We start from the raw sequence: 14,740 nt of genomic DNA, 5'->3' as shown, positions 1-14,740 counted from the left end.
TTTCTTGTTTTGGATATCTAATTCTATTGCTCTGTCTCTTTACTTTTATAGAGTACAAGATTTTCTTATTTATATTGTTGGGTAAAATTATACTCATACCCACAAATAATTGTTCATCCTACAAACAAAAAATTTTTCTATAGTTGCTTAGCTCCTGAAGGGGCAGTCTATTAGCTACTGCATTTTTGTAGCTTAAATTATTAAAAAAAAGAAAAAAAAAAGATTATTACTGTCTGAGTCCTGCCGAAGAATTACATGGACGGGCGCACATGTTGATGGACTATGTTTTAGAGGATGAACGAACATTCATACTGCCGGCTTACCACGTTCTTTAAACTAATTTAGCTAGGATTTATTAATTGGGATCTTCATTATATTAAATTAAACTAAATTAAATTTAATACTTTTTGCTATAGTATCATATTATTCCAATGATTTGTAGCAATCTAATTAGCGACAATAAATTGATTTAGCACCGTAAAAGATGGTACTATGGTAGCAATGCTCAGAAGAAAAATATTAGAGAAAGGAAAGAAATCTCATCAACTATATAATTACCTAGCAACTTGAAAGATGGAGTTTGTCTTCAAAAATTGTTCATTCTAAGGGTATTGAATTAGGGAATGAGTTCAAATAAGACAATACAAACTTCAGATATCGGACAGCGTTGGCCTGATCATTTTTAAAATTCCTACACAAATATTATTATCTTCATAAGGAGACAAGCGCTCTGTTTATATCTAAGCAGATTCCTATTATTAGGGAAAGTTAGCTCTCTCTCTTTCTTTTTTTTTTGAAAGTTAGCTCTCTCCTTTTTTTTTTTTTTTCCTTCAAAAAAAAAAACAGAGCATGGCAATGTGTAATCTTTAGACAACATACATCTTGAACATGGTCCTAATGAGTACATATTTGTTTTCCAAATCTAAGATTACACAGACAACAACTCTATGAAATAATCAATAGGATCATGTGGCACTGGATATGAACCTCTAACATGTTCCGAATTATCCAAATAACAAAAAGAAAGAAATAATATAAAGAATCCCAATCAATTTTAGTAACAATAATATCTTAATTTCAACAGGCCCTTTGGCTCCTTCATGTTTTCGTCACAGTTTTAGTATAATGATATCAATTTTTTATACGTGTTTCCTTTACTACAAAAACACTTTGAAAATGTAACCAACATTGAAGTTATCGTAACGGCAGCCATGGATGGAATATTAAAAAAACCTTTATGCTTGTTCAGGGGAGAGTACTGCCTTTATACCTTGCTTAAAAGCACACATCATAAAAGACAAGTGAAGCACATGTTAGACTGGTTTTCACAACATTGTGCAAGAACGGTAAATAACGTTTGTGAGAAAGTGAGAAAGACAAAAAAAACATGGTTAATTGCTGATTAATACTTGAAGTTACAGAATTATGAGAATCAAACTTTCAAATTTGGAACTGTTTAAATTGAACTTTACAGTTTCAAATATATTGCAAATCAATCTAATTAATTAACGATATTAATTTTACCATTACATGATATCGGCATGATAATTGATTTTTTAGCAAAATAATTTTTTAAAAATTGAAGAGAATAAATTTCCTATTTTTTCAGTTTATATTATTTTTTTATTGCCTCACTGGTGTGAATTCCTTTTTTAAAGAAAAGAGAAGGGTGGGGCCAAATGCACTAACCTTGGCAACCATGCACTTCCCTTTTCGCCATGTTTTATTTGCAATACCGCCAAGATTAAAGAATAACCCTACTTTTATCCTAAAGCTTCAAGTTACTTGGAAATCTAAGCTCAATCTCTTGGCTTTTACTTCAGTGAAAATGAATGAAAACTCTTATTTTTTTATTCTTTCTATTTCTTGAAAAGGTAAAAGGAAAGCAGAGAAAGAATAAGTTGTAGAAAGAAAAAATGAAAGGAAAGAAGTGGTTTGGTTTCAGGCAATGGAGTGTAAGTTTGGAGAAAGATCTGTAACAATAACATTAGTGAGAATGTGAGAAAGAAAAAAAATTGGTTAATTGCACATTAGTACTTGAAGTTTCAAAATTATGTAAATCAAATCCTAAAATTTGGAGTTACTTAAATTAAACCTTGCAGTTTCAAATTTGTTACAAATCAGTCTAATTAACTAATGATGTTAATTTCATTGTTAGATCACATTAGCATATTGACATCATAATTTATTTTTTAACAAAAAAATTCAAAAAAGCTGAAAAAAAAAATTTCTTATTTTTTCATTTTATATTAATTTTTCATCGTGTCATAGCCACCTTTTAGGAATAGGATGTGAATTCCTTTTTTAAAGAAAAGAGAATGGTGGGGCCAAATGCATTAACATTGGCAACCATGCGCTTCTCTTTTTACTGTGTTTAATTTGCAATAACCCCAAGTGTGAGATTCCACATCGATTGGAAAGGAGAACGAAACATGCCTTATAAAGGGGTGTGGATACATTTCCCTTGAGAGGTCTTTTAAAACCGTGCGGGCGGGGCCCAAAACGAATAATATCTCATGCGGGTGGATTGGGCTGTTACAATTGGTATCAAAGTCAGTACCCAGATCGGTGTGCCAGCGAGGACGCTGGGCGCCCAGGGGGGTGGATTGTGAGATCCCACATTGGTTGAAAAGGGGAACAAAGCATGCCTTATAGGGGGTGTGGGTACCTTTCCCTTGAGAGGCATTTTAAAATCATGCGGACGAGGCCCAAAACAGACAATATCTCATGCGGATGGACTGGGCTGTTGTACCAAGATTAAGAATAAACCTACTTTTATCCTAAAGCTTCAAATTGCTTGGAATCTGAACTCATTCTCTATGCTTTTAGTTAAGTGAAAATGAATGAAAACCTTTATTCTTTTCCTTTGATTCTTTCTATTTCTTGAAAATGTAAAAGGCAAGCAGAGAAAGAATAAGTTTCTACAAAGAGAAAATGAAAGGAAAGAAGTGGTTTGGTTTCAAAGAATTAAGTGTAAGTTCAGAGAAAGATCTGTAACAATAACATTAGTGAGAATGTGAGAAAAAAAAATGGTTAATTGCTAATTAGTACTTGAAGTTTTAAAATTATATGAATCGAAGTTTGAACTTTGGAATTGCTTACATTGAATATTGTAGTTTCAAATTTGTTACAAATTAGTCTAATTAACTAACGGTGTTTATTTTACTACTAGATGAGTCGGTATAATTTAATTTTCAGCAAAAAAACTTTAAAAAATTGAAAAAAATAAATTTCTTATTTTTTCATTGCGTTATAGCCACCTATTAAGAGCAGATGTGAATTCCTTTCTTAAAGAAAAGAGAAGAATGGAGCCAAATGCACCAACCTTAGCAACCACACGCTTCCTTTTTCACCATGTTTTATCTGCAACACCCCCCATGATTAAAGAATAACCATACTTTTATCCCAAATCTTCAAACTATTTAGAAATCTAAGCTCATTCTCTTTGCTTTTAGTTTAGTGAAACTGAATGAAAACCCTTATTCTTCTCCTTTGATTCTTTCTATTCCTTGAAAAGGTAAAAGGCAGGTAGAGAAAGAATAAGTTCATACAAAGAGAAAATGAAAGGAAAGTGGTTTGGTTTCAGGGAATGGAGTGTAAGTTTAGAGAAAGATCTATAACAATAATGTTAGTGAGAACGTGAGAAAGAAAAAAGAAAAATGCTTAATTGCTGATTAGTACTTGAAATTTTAGAATTATACAAATCGAATCCTGAAATTTGGAATTGATTAAATAAAGTCCTACAATTTCAAATTTGTTGCAAATCAGTCTAATTAACTAACAATGTTAATTTTATCCTTAGATGAAGTCAGTATATTGATGCTATAATTTATTTTTCAGCAAAAAATTTTTTAAAAAAAAAATCTTACTTTTTTAATTTTATATTAATGTTTCATTGCATCACAACCACCTATTAAGAACAGGGTGTGAATTCCTTTGTTAAAGAAAAGAGAAGGGTGGGGCCAAATGCACTAACCTTGGCAACCATGCACTTTCCTTTTATCTGCAACACCCCCCAAGATTAAAGAATAACCCTACTCTTATCATAAAGCTTCAAACTACTTGGAAACCTGCACTCAATTCTCTCTGCTTTCGTTCAGTGAAAATGAATGAAAACCATTATTCCTTTCCTTTGATTCATTCTATTTCTCAAAAGGTAAAAGGCAAGTAGAAAAAGAATAAGTTCATATAAAGAGAAAATGAAAAGAAAGAAGTGGTTTGATTTCAGGGAATGGAGTGTAAGTTCAGATAAAGATATGTAATAATAACGTTACTGAGAACGTGAGAAAAAAAGAAAAAGAAAAATGCTTAATTGCTAACTAGTTCTTGAAGTTTCAAAATTATGTGGATTGAACTTTGAAATTCGAAATTGTTTAAATTGAATCCTGTAGTTTCAAATTTGTTGTAGATCAATCTAATTAATTAACGATGTTAATTTTATTGTTAGATGATGCTAGCATGCTGGCGTCATAATTTATTTTTTAGCAAACAAATTTGAAAAAATAATAAATTTCTTATTTTTTTATTTTATATTATTTTTTCATTGCGTATAGCCACCTATTAAGAACAGGGTGTGAATTTCTTTCTTAAAGAAAAGAGAAAGGCGGGGCCAAATGCACTAAGCTTGGCAACCATGCACTTCTCTTTTTGCTATGTTTTATCTGCAACACCTCCTAAGATTAAAGAATAACCATACTTTTATCCTAAAGCTTTAAACTATTTGGAAATTTGAACTCATTCTCTATGCTTTTAGTTTAGTGAAAATGAATGAAAGCCATTATTCTTTTCCTTTGATTCTTTCTATTTCTTAAAAAGGTAAAAGGCAAGCAGAGAAATGATGAGGTCATACAAAGAGGAAATGAAAAGAAGGAAGTGGTTTGCTTTGAGGGAATGGAGTGTAAGTTCAGGGCAAGATCTGTAACAATCAAGTTAGTGAGAACATGAGAAGGAGAAAAGAAAAATGGTTAGTTGCTACTTAGTACTTGAAGTTTCAGAATTATGCAAATAGAACCTTGAAATTTTGAATTGCTTAAATTGAACGTATAGTTTCAAATTTATCACAAATTAGTTTAATTAATTAACGGTATTAGTTTTACCATTAGATGATGTCAGTAGCTGACATCATAATTTATTTTTCTGTAAAAAAAAATTAAAAAATTTTTGAAAAAAATAAAATTTCTTATATTTTCATTTTATATCTGTGGTTATTTATTTGAAAAATTCTATCCATTTCTATTTTCTTTAAATTAAAATTCCAATGAAATTAAATGCTCATGACCTAAAATTACACAAAAAAAAAAATTAAAATTGGACTTTTTGGTCTAATAATTTTTTTTATTAGACTATAAATTAAAAGAAAATAATATTATTAGACCAAAAATTAATAATATTTTTTTACTCCTAAACCATAAAAAATTAGACCAAAAATACAAATAATCCTAAAATTGTAAGTTTGCTCTATTAAAAATATTTTCACTAGACTAAAAATTAAATTAAATAATTTTAGACCAAAACGTTATAATAATTTTTTACGACCAAACTATAAAAAATAAAAATGAGACAAAAAATAAAAATAAAAATAATTTTTGATGTTTTTTTTTTATTTTTGTATAATATAAAAAATAAAAATCAATTTATTACTATTGATTATATTTATTTATTTTATTTTTATTTAGTTTAATAATTTATTTTTATTATTTTTAGATTCTTATCTTTTTAAGCAAAAATGGCTCATTTTACTTTTAATTTTTCTGCTATTGTTTGTTCCTTATAGAACTGCAAGTGAGTGTAAGTAGATCTAACGTCCTTTTATCCTTAAACTAAAATAAAAAATCATAAAAATTAATTTTTTTTAAATTTTTTGTCTATTTTTTTATTTTTTATTTTAGAATAATTTTTTTTATGGTTTGCGCATAAAACAATATTATTAATTTTGGTGTACTAAAATTATTTTATTTAATTGTGGTCTAATAAAAATATTTTTATTAGACCAAAATTTTAATTTTATTTAAAACTTTTATTTTTGATCTAATTTTAGTTTCAAAAATATTTAATTTATTTGGAGTTTTAGTTTAAATAAAATAGGATTGGATACATTTTTTTTAGTAAAAAAACATAAACATAAAATGAAAAAATAAGAAAATTTATTTTTTTCATTTTTTTTTTTTTTTTTGGTTGAAAACGAAAGTTTAACATTAGCATAACATCAAGCTGATGACTGACAAAATTAAGACTGTTATTCAATTGAACTAATTTGCAATAAATTTGAAACTTCAGAGTTCAACTCAAAGAATTTCAAATTTTAAAATTCCATTTGCATAATTCTAAAACTTTAGGTACTAGTCAATAATTAATCCAAAGAAAAGGGGTAAACGGACATTCACCACTCAACACTCAAAGTTCCAATTCTCCTTTATATATGCATAGTTAGATGCGAGATAAGATAAAGATAAGATATAGAGAAAGAGAGTGGAGATTGGATAAAAAATATCTAGCAAGATAGCTTACGATGGATGGTGAATTGTATTATGCTGCAATTGATGGATTAAGCGACCACAATCTGTTTGGTGATGTGGACAACATCAGATCCCGCGGCCAAAACAACACTATTCTTCATATAGCCGCTAAATCTGGGAAGCTAAGGCGACTTGAAGAAGATGATTATCTTCTGCGTTTTCTTTATGAGCAAAACAATGAAGGAAACACTCCACTTCACATTGCAGCAAAACTAGGGCATCTGGACACTGTAAGAATTCTAGTGGAAATGGCAAAAAAGACAGATGTTGAGCAAAGCAAGAGTCTATTGACATTGAAGAATAATAAGAAAGATATAGCGCTCCATGAAGCTATTCGCTATAATCACTTGGAGGTTGTCAAGTTACTAATTAAAGAAGACCCTGATTTGGCATCCATAGTAAATGGCGAAGGAGACTCTCCTCTTTTCATGGCGGTGGATAGACGCTTTGACCAAGTGGCCCTGCATATCCAAAACAATGCTCCAAAGTGCTCTCGCCAAGGAAGGAATGGCATGAACGTCTCGCACGTATACACCATTCGCTCCAAAAGACGTTAGTATATCATCCCTAACTAATTGATCCCCTACGACATTAATTTCTTCTCTTTCATTCCTTCATACTTTCCCATATTTACTTTTTTTAATTAGAAAATATATTTTAGTTTTATTGTTGAAAAATTTTGATAGTTTTCTGCATTTGCGGTACATATAATTATGTACAAAATGGAAAGTAGTTTATTTACTTTTCTTCTATATATATATATATATATATATTTATGCATATGCATAACCTTTTTATGCTTCATAGTTCACATCCATTTGAGTCAGTAGCACTTATTAGAAATTTTAATGGTTACATTTTGCATCTTTAGCTCCTAATTTTTTTTTTTTTAAATGAAATTTCAAAGTGTTGTTTTCTTGTTAAATGATAAATCACACAAGTTTTTTGCAAATTTTATTAACAATTTTTTCTGCTAATTACAAGAATTAGCCTAATAGATATTATTCGCCATCCTATAATAAATTATTAATAGTTTATATTATTCTTCTTTGTAGTATCCACCATGGATATTTAATCATACATATGAATTGACATCATTTATTTGTAATAAGCTTTTTATAAAGGAAAATTTTCATTTAAATTCCTTAGATTTGCCATAATTATATTTAGATCCTATATTTTAAGAAAATTATTATTAAAACATTAACCTTCTTCTAGTATTCTAAATCTAAATCTATCAAAGTAGACTAATTATTACTTTTTACCAATTAATTTAATAGTTAAAGACCAAAAGAATGCTAAAACTTTATATTTTATAATTAAATAATAGTATTATGAAAATACAATTATGATCTTTAATTGTTAAAATTAATTGGTAAAAACTGATAAATGAATATGAAGATAATTTTTCAAAAGTATAATGTTTAATTATAGTTCGGACAAAGTCGAAAAAGTCTAAATAAAACTGTTTTCTTTTACAAATTTATTTGTAAAATAATATTTACCAAAAATTAAGTTCTTTATAAATTTTACCATTCTCATTTTTACCAAATTGTTTCGAAATTTATTTCCGTTCACATTTTTAAATTCTAAGGTGAAAAGTCAAAATTTACAATTTCATTTAAAAAGCAAATTTTGCTGAAAAGGATCATATGTGAATGCCATCAATTTCTGAGTTTATTGGTAAAAGTAAAACCACTGAACTATTGAACTATGTATTTATAAGTTGCATCCAGTGATAAAACCAAGAATGAACTTACCATCCGAATAAAATTTTCATTCCTTCTTATTTTGGAATATATGGTAATCTCTTAGAGTGAAATTAATAGCAACAATAATAATAATAATCATAATAATAATAATAATAATAATAATAATAATAATAATAATAATGTTTGGATATCATTTAGGCTAAAGATTCTGTCCTTTTCCAATCCCTTGTAGGCCATGTGTCTTTAACTTTGGAAGAGAGGTTTTCAGTATCGCCGAGTGTTTGGATTATGCTGCGAAGTGATGGGATTATCGATTATTTACTGTCAAGCAAAATCATACGTAGATTTTTCTCCTCACGTGACATCGAAAAGAGAGGTAAAAGCATTCTTTTCCTTCAAGACATAAATTCTCGTTACATTTAATGTTCTCTTCCATTGCTAAAACATTTAATTGGATCCCTCCATTTTTGTATATCTATATATATATATTGATATTAAGGATAGGAGATTAATATGTCCACTTGGCTTTCCTGCAAAAACCTTTATTTTATATAAATCGACAATATCAGGTTAGTAGGAAAATATATATATATATATAGTAATATTCTATGCAGATATTTGCATGGTAAAACTTGTATATATATATACATATATTAGTTAATCTTTTGTATATATATATATACATATATTAGTTAATCTTTTATTAGAATATTTTGATTAATTTTTTATCAGCATCTCATTTATAAACCATTTAATCTTTTTAAAAGTTGAAATTTAAAAATATATTTAGAATTTATATGAATCTTAACAAAGTTTACTTTTTCTTCTAGAGTTTCAATGTTTTACTTAATTTATATAAAATTCAAATCCATTTTTAAATCTCAGCCAATGAAGATTCAAAAACTAATAAATAAGGTTCAAATACATAAAGTTCTGATGAAAAATCCATAAAAACATCATGATAAGAGACTGGCTGATATGTACACATATTGGCAGGTTTGCCTTAATTAACTTTATTATTTGAGTAAAATAAATATATTAACGACTTTCCTTATTTGGCCTCACATCAAATATTTATCAGGTTCATATGTAAGGTTAATAAAGTCAAAAAGCTTTTAAAATTTTGAGTTGGTGCATATATGAATTTACTCATTGTAATTGTAAGCTTAGCATGTGGTAAAAACTATTATGAACACATCTCCATGTCTTATGTTCAGCCAGTTCTAAGTGGAATCCTCCTCATTAAAATTTTCAATTTTTCTCCTTTTTGTTGTTAACATAGGTTGATGTATATAATATTAAATCTACTCCCTAACCGCTTAAAATTTTTGAAAAAAAAAAAGGGGGAAATATTTGAACTTAATTTGTAATAATTTGGTTCTTTTATTTTCCCATATTACTCATGATCATGAATAGTCATTACAAGATCAAAAATCTATCCTCCTAAACACTTGGGCAGAACACCGGCTAAGACAAATATGAAAAAAAAAAATCATAAATTGGAACAATTAAGAAAGGGGTTTATTTATTTATTTTTTGAGTTCAAAATTTAGAAAAAGTTGCTTCACTAAACTTGTGTAATGTCTTTACCAAAATAATAATAATAATAATAAATAAATAAAAACTTGCATCGTGTCATAATAAACTATAATATTAATATTATTTTTAATTAACATGTTCTATTAGAATATGTTCCAATATAAAGTCACTAACATATTGATATTAATCGTATCATTTGAAATAATGATTAAAAAATAAAAATTAAGTTGACAACTCTCAACACTTATCATATCAATATCTTCTCAACATAATTAGGTGGGAAGTATGTTCACAACATATAAAAATTCATCGTGCCATTATGTTAGAGTTCAGTAATTAGGGCATTTTAATAATGGAGAGATTTGTCAAAACATTGGTCTATATATAAAGATCAAATGCACTTTACTTCCTTAAAATTTTATTATTTACACCAAAAGCCTAATGTTTTAAAATCCTTCAATTGAACCCCTGATTTTTAATTGGCTATATTTCATCTTTCTCCTTAAGGTTTGCACAAATTACAATCTAATCTTTATGATTTTAAAAATTAGAACTAGCACATTTATAGGGGATGTAAATGATATCGAACAGGTGTGAATGAAACAATAAGTAAAGAAACTTAATGACCTTTTAAAATTGGAGAGAGATTTACGATATTTTTTAAATCAGATGTATGAATCAAATTAAAGCTTTGTTTTAAATACAGTAGGAGGTGTGAATGATATTAATTAGAGTAGTGTGAATGAAACAATAAAGAAGGAATATAATAACTTTTGAATATACAGAAGAGACTTATGATATTTTTAGATTTGAGGATATTAAATTGTATTTAAAATAAGCTTTTGGGGTCGACGAAATTAACTCTTTTCAATTTTTTTGCAGTATATATAGGAACTTGTAAGAAAAAGAATGGTAAAAAAATCCCAGTTTGGCTGCCGTTCTAATAAATGAATACTTACTTTAACTATTTCAAAGGCAGCCAAAACCTTTTTTCGTAATTAAGTGCAGAGCCCCAAGCCTTTTTTTTTTCGGTGCCTGTCATCTTTGTATCTTTTAGGTTGTGAAAATATAATATTTGCCTGCCATTTTTACCACCTATTTATCTTTTATACAAAATAGTCAACACGTGGGGTGCACATGTATCCCTTGATCATTAAACAATTTTTTAGTTCTCTAGCTATTGCAAACAAAAATAAAATTGGAAGGTTTCAATTGAACATTTAGCCTCCCTTCAATTGAAACAATACAAATTAGATGGGTAGTGAAGTGCATTTGAATATATATGCTATATAAATATTTACTTTCCTTAACTAATTTGCCCTAATCTACAATTTTTCGATTCCTATGTAGATGATGGGTTTCAGGCTCTGGAAAAACAACAAGCTTCAGAACTAGAACAAGCTGATGATTTTGGATGGACTTCTCTTCACTATGCCGCACATATTGGCAACGCGGTACTTGTTGAACAATTTTTGCAGAAAGAGAGTAAAAGCCTTCCTTTCTCAAAGAACAAAGAAGGTATGTCTGCCCTTCACATTGCAGCAAAGAAAGGACATGATGCTGTCATTAGAGTGCTGATGAAAAGCTGTCCAGAAGTTTGTGAGTTGTTGGATAACAATGGTCGGACAGCTCTTCATATTGCGGTGGAAAGTAGAAAGGTAATGGCGGTGAAATTTCTCCTAGATCAGGCCATGGCATTTCAGGATCTTATAGATCTCCAAGATAACAAAGGAAATACAGCTTTGCATGTAGCCGCTACTGTAGGAGATTTCCATATTTTAAGAATTCTTACAAATGACTCAAGAATTGACAAAGGAGCTACAAACAAGGACAAAATGACATTTGTTGACATAATCCTATCAAGCAAGGAACTACAGGATACTGAAATTGTAAGTTTTCTGGCACACATGCAAAATAGAACTATATATGAATGCATGGCCTACATCATCTAATTAATATGCATATATGAGATATAATATGACTCAGATGTACAATAGAGAATATCTGATGGTATACATGATACATCATTAGCCAAGCATTAACTTTTGAAAAAAAATATATATATTTACTAGGTATGAGATTAAGAAATTTAAAAGAATAAACGTAGATGTGGTCAAATAATAAATTTCATATATACATATATACGAAAATTCTATGGTGAGGACGGTCCGCATGAGGACCGCAGTATTAGTGATGGTTTTTCATAGTACTAACGACGGTTTTTTAGAAAATCGTCACCAATACTATGAAAAACCGTCACCAATACTGTGGTCCGCACCATAAACGGACTGTACATATATATATATATATATACATATTTTTGTTCCGACTATATTTATATATAACAATTCGATTTTTTGTTTTATAATTCTTTAATTTTGAAAAGAAATTCTAATATTCATGTAATTTTAAAGTTTTTTTTTTTTTTTTACCTTTTTTATAGAAGAAATGATATGGTTTACTCGTTATTTATAATGTCAATATATAGATCTATATATATATATACACACACATATGTTTAGCGTTGTAGTAATTTTTGTCTCTGTGCTGATCTTCCTTTCTCAAACCAATTATAGTATTGGTTAATTTTATGCATCCAAAGACATGTGTGTTGGCATTAATAAATATTTTCAAGCTAATTGCTCTAATTGAAAAGTGTAATGGATGTGGTCCAGTTGAAGATCATGGTGGGTTTGGAGATAGAAATTGTTTTACCACCAGTGGATACAAGAAAAACAAATAAAGCAGAGAGTAAGGAAAATAAAAAAGATGAAATACAAATTGAAGAAGACGAAGCCGGCTGTAAACAGCAAATTAATGAAGCAGAGAGTAAGGAAAAGAAAGAAGTTGAAATACAAGTTGAAGAAAACAAAGAAGCCGGCCGGAACCAGCCTGAAAAGATGGTAATGGTATCATCAGACAAGAAGGAGCTGTCTAAAAATGAAGGAGGATTTGAAAATATGATGAACGATTTCACCAACCTCAATATACTGGTAGCAACAATCATAGCCACCGCCACTTTTGCGGCCGCTTTTGCAATGCCCGGTGGTTACAACAACCAAGGGCTACCAGTTCTCCACAGAACTAAAGAATTCAAACGGTTTCTGTTTTATGATCAATTGGCTCTTTCTCTATCTACTGCGTCCTTGTTGCTCCACTTTTTTCTCACGCTATTAGGAAAAATATTCACAGCCACTTTATTCCCAGTTGCTTTGACAGGATATCTTACAGGATTCGCACTTTTTGCCATGGTTTTTGCCTTTGACCAAGGCATAAAGACAGTCATCCCTAGAACAGAGAACCACGAGTACCTCAAGGATGTAGATATAATTACGACTCTCATCATGTTTATTGGCTTCTACGTCTTTGTTTTTTCTTCTTCTCTATTATTGGGCAACTTATACGCAACAGCTAGAAGATTTGCGCCTCCCAAGATCGTCAGAAGTCGTTTTGGACTCTGGAGTTGAAACATTATATTTAAATTCAAATTGCATGTCAATGATGGAACTCCCTATGTAATGTATTAGCCGTGCTGGATATTGTTAAGTACTTCCAATGAACTCCACTATTAGTTTTATGAAATGATGCACTGCTTTCAATTTGATTTTAATTCATTAGCAATGATTTTTTTTTTTTTAAATTGCACTTTTGTACCTGGTTTGCCCCAAAAAAAAAAAAAATCGTTACAATATAATGGCAACTCTTATTAAGATCTTGAGAGAGGGGGGGGGGGGGGGAAGTAGAGGGAAAAGAAAAAACAATGAGAAAAAGACCGAGAGAAAGAAAATTAAAATTTATTAATAAATAAAAGCACCAAAAGAGGTTGAAATTCATATTTGAGTAAACGCAAAAGAGAGTGAACGAAAAGTAATATTGAATGGAATGAATATTTCACACTTGTATTGATGCTTTTGAGTCTTGATTGTTTACAATAGTTATATCCTGTAATATATACATGATACATAACCGATACTTACGGAATATTCAAAACATTACACTTAGCTAACAAGACTTTTGAAAGTGTTGGTTCTTATCACCTTGCACTGTTTTACATACACATGTCTCTTTCAACAACTGTTTCGATTTTGGTTGGTGATGATGCTTTATCAGGCCCCTCCAAACTAGAGAGGGGAACATTGTGAACAAGCGGAAGCTCTATTGAGGATCCCTGATCAGAGATTTAGTAAAAATATATGCTATTTGTCGATTTGATGGAACATAATAGATAATCAATAAAACGATAATCAATATGAATAAGTTCAGTTTTTGCATGAAAAACAGGATTTATGTACATATTTAGACATCTAAATGATCACAAAATAGTTGGACTGGTTTAGATGAAGTAATACGGATATCTTGCAACAAATAAGTAATCCATGTGAGCTCCGATGCTATTGTTGCCATAGCATGTACTTAGCCTCTGTGCTTGATCTTGCAACTGTACGTTGCTTTTCCAAACAACATGAGATCATACAATTAACGCAAGAAAATACATAGATAATTGATGGGACACCCTCCCCAATCAACATTTGAACAGTCTGATAAAGTTTGATGACTTTGTTGAAGAAAACAAAGGGTCACAATCCACTGTTCCCTTTGACTTTGACACAATAGGACTATAGCAGTTGAAATTGATGAAACATACAACATATTGGCCCAACTTAGAAAGTCATGAGTGTACTTTGAGTGTAGCAATAATCCTCCCTTAAAGAATTTGGCTTGAAGACCAAGAAAAGAATGGCATTTTCCCAGGTCTTTTAACTCAAAAGTGATGCCCAACTGAGCAAGTGGATGAGAATAGGAAAAGTGGACAGGAAAAAAGCTAGTAAATCATGTTTATAATTTCCTTTTTTCTTATTAAAAAAAAAAGTTTCTAATTTTCATATCTTTAGTTTGTAAAAAATTATGACCAAATAAAAATAAAAATAAATAAAATCAATAGTAATAAATTTATTACTTTTATATTAGACAAAA

General features: G+C 29.4%; 2 protein-coding genes across 2 annotated transcripts in view; both read left to right on the top strand.

Moving 5' to 3' along the window:
* Positions 1-14,740, top strand: part of LOC132804939 (uncharacterized) — a 100,383-nt gene that overhangs the window by 49,565 nt on the left and 36,078 nt on the right. The window lies entirely within an intron of this gene.
* LOC107412798 (ankyrin repeat-containing protein ITN1-like) lies at positions 6,470-13,343 on the top strand. Its single transcript, XM_060819535.1, has 4 exons — positions 6,470-7,067; positions 8,460-8,603; positions 11,117-11,655; positions 12,442-13,343. Exons 1-4 carry the CDS (start codon positions 6,509-6,511, stop codon positions 13,231-13,233), a joined length of 2,034 nt encoding a protein of 677 aa, XP_060675518.1. The 5' UTR covers positions 6,470-6,508; the 3' UTR covers positions 13,234-13,343.

Source organism: Ziziphus jujuba, chromosome 8 (genome assembly GCF_031755915.1).
Source record: "Ziziphus jujuba cultivar Dongzao chromosome 8, ASM3175591v1".
Classification (NCBI taxonomy): Eukaryota; Viridiplantae; Streptophyta; class Magnoliopsida; order Rosales; family Rhamnaceae; genus Ziziphus; species Ziziphus jujuba.
The sequence above is the reverse complement of the archived record's forward strand: the minus strand, read 5'-3'. Positions and strand labels throughout refer to the sequence as shown.

Coding starts and splice junctions, on each gene's coding strand:
- LOC107412798 (XM_060819535.1), top strand. CDS start 6,509: ATGGATGGTGAATTGTATTATGCTGCAATTGATGGATTAAGCGACCAC. Junction 7,068..8,459: donor CACCATTCGCTCCAAAAGAC/GTTAGTATATCA, acceptor AATCCCTTGTAG/GCCATGTGTCTTTAACTTTG. Junction 8,604..11,116: donor ACGTGACATCGAAAAGAGAG/GTAAAAGCATTC, acceptor ATTCCTATGTAG/ATGATGGGTTTCAGGCTCTG.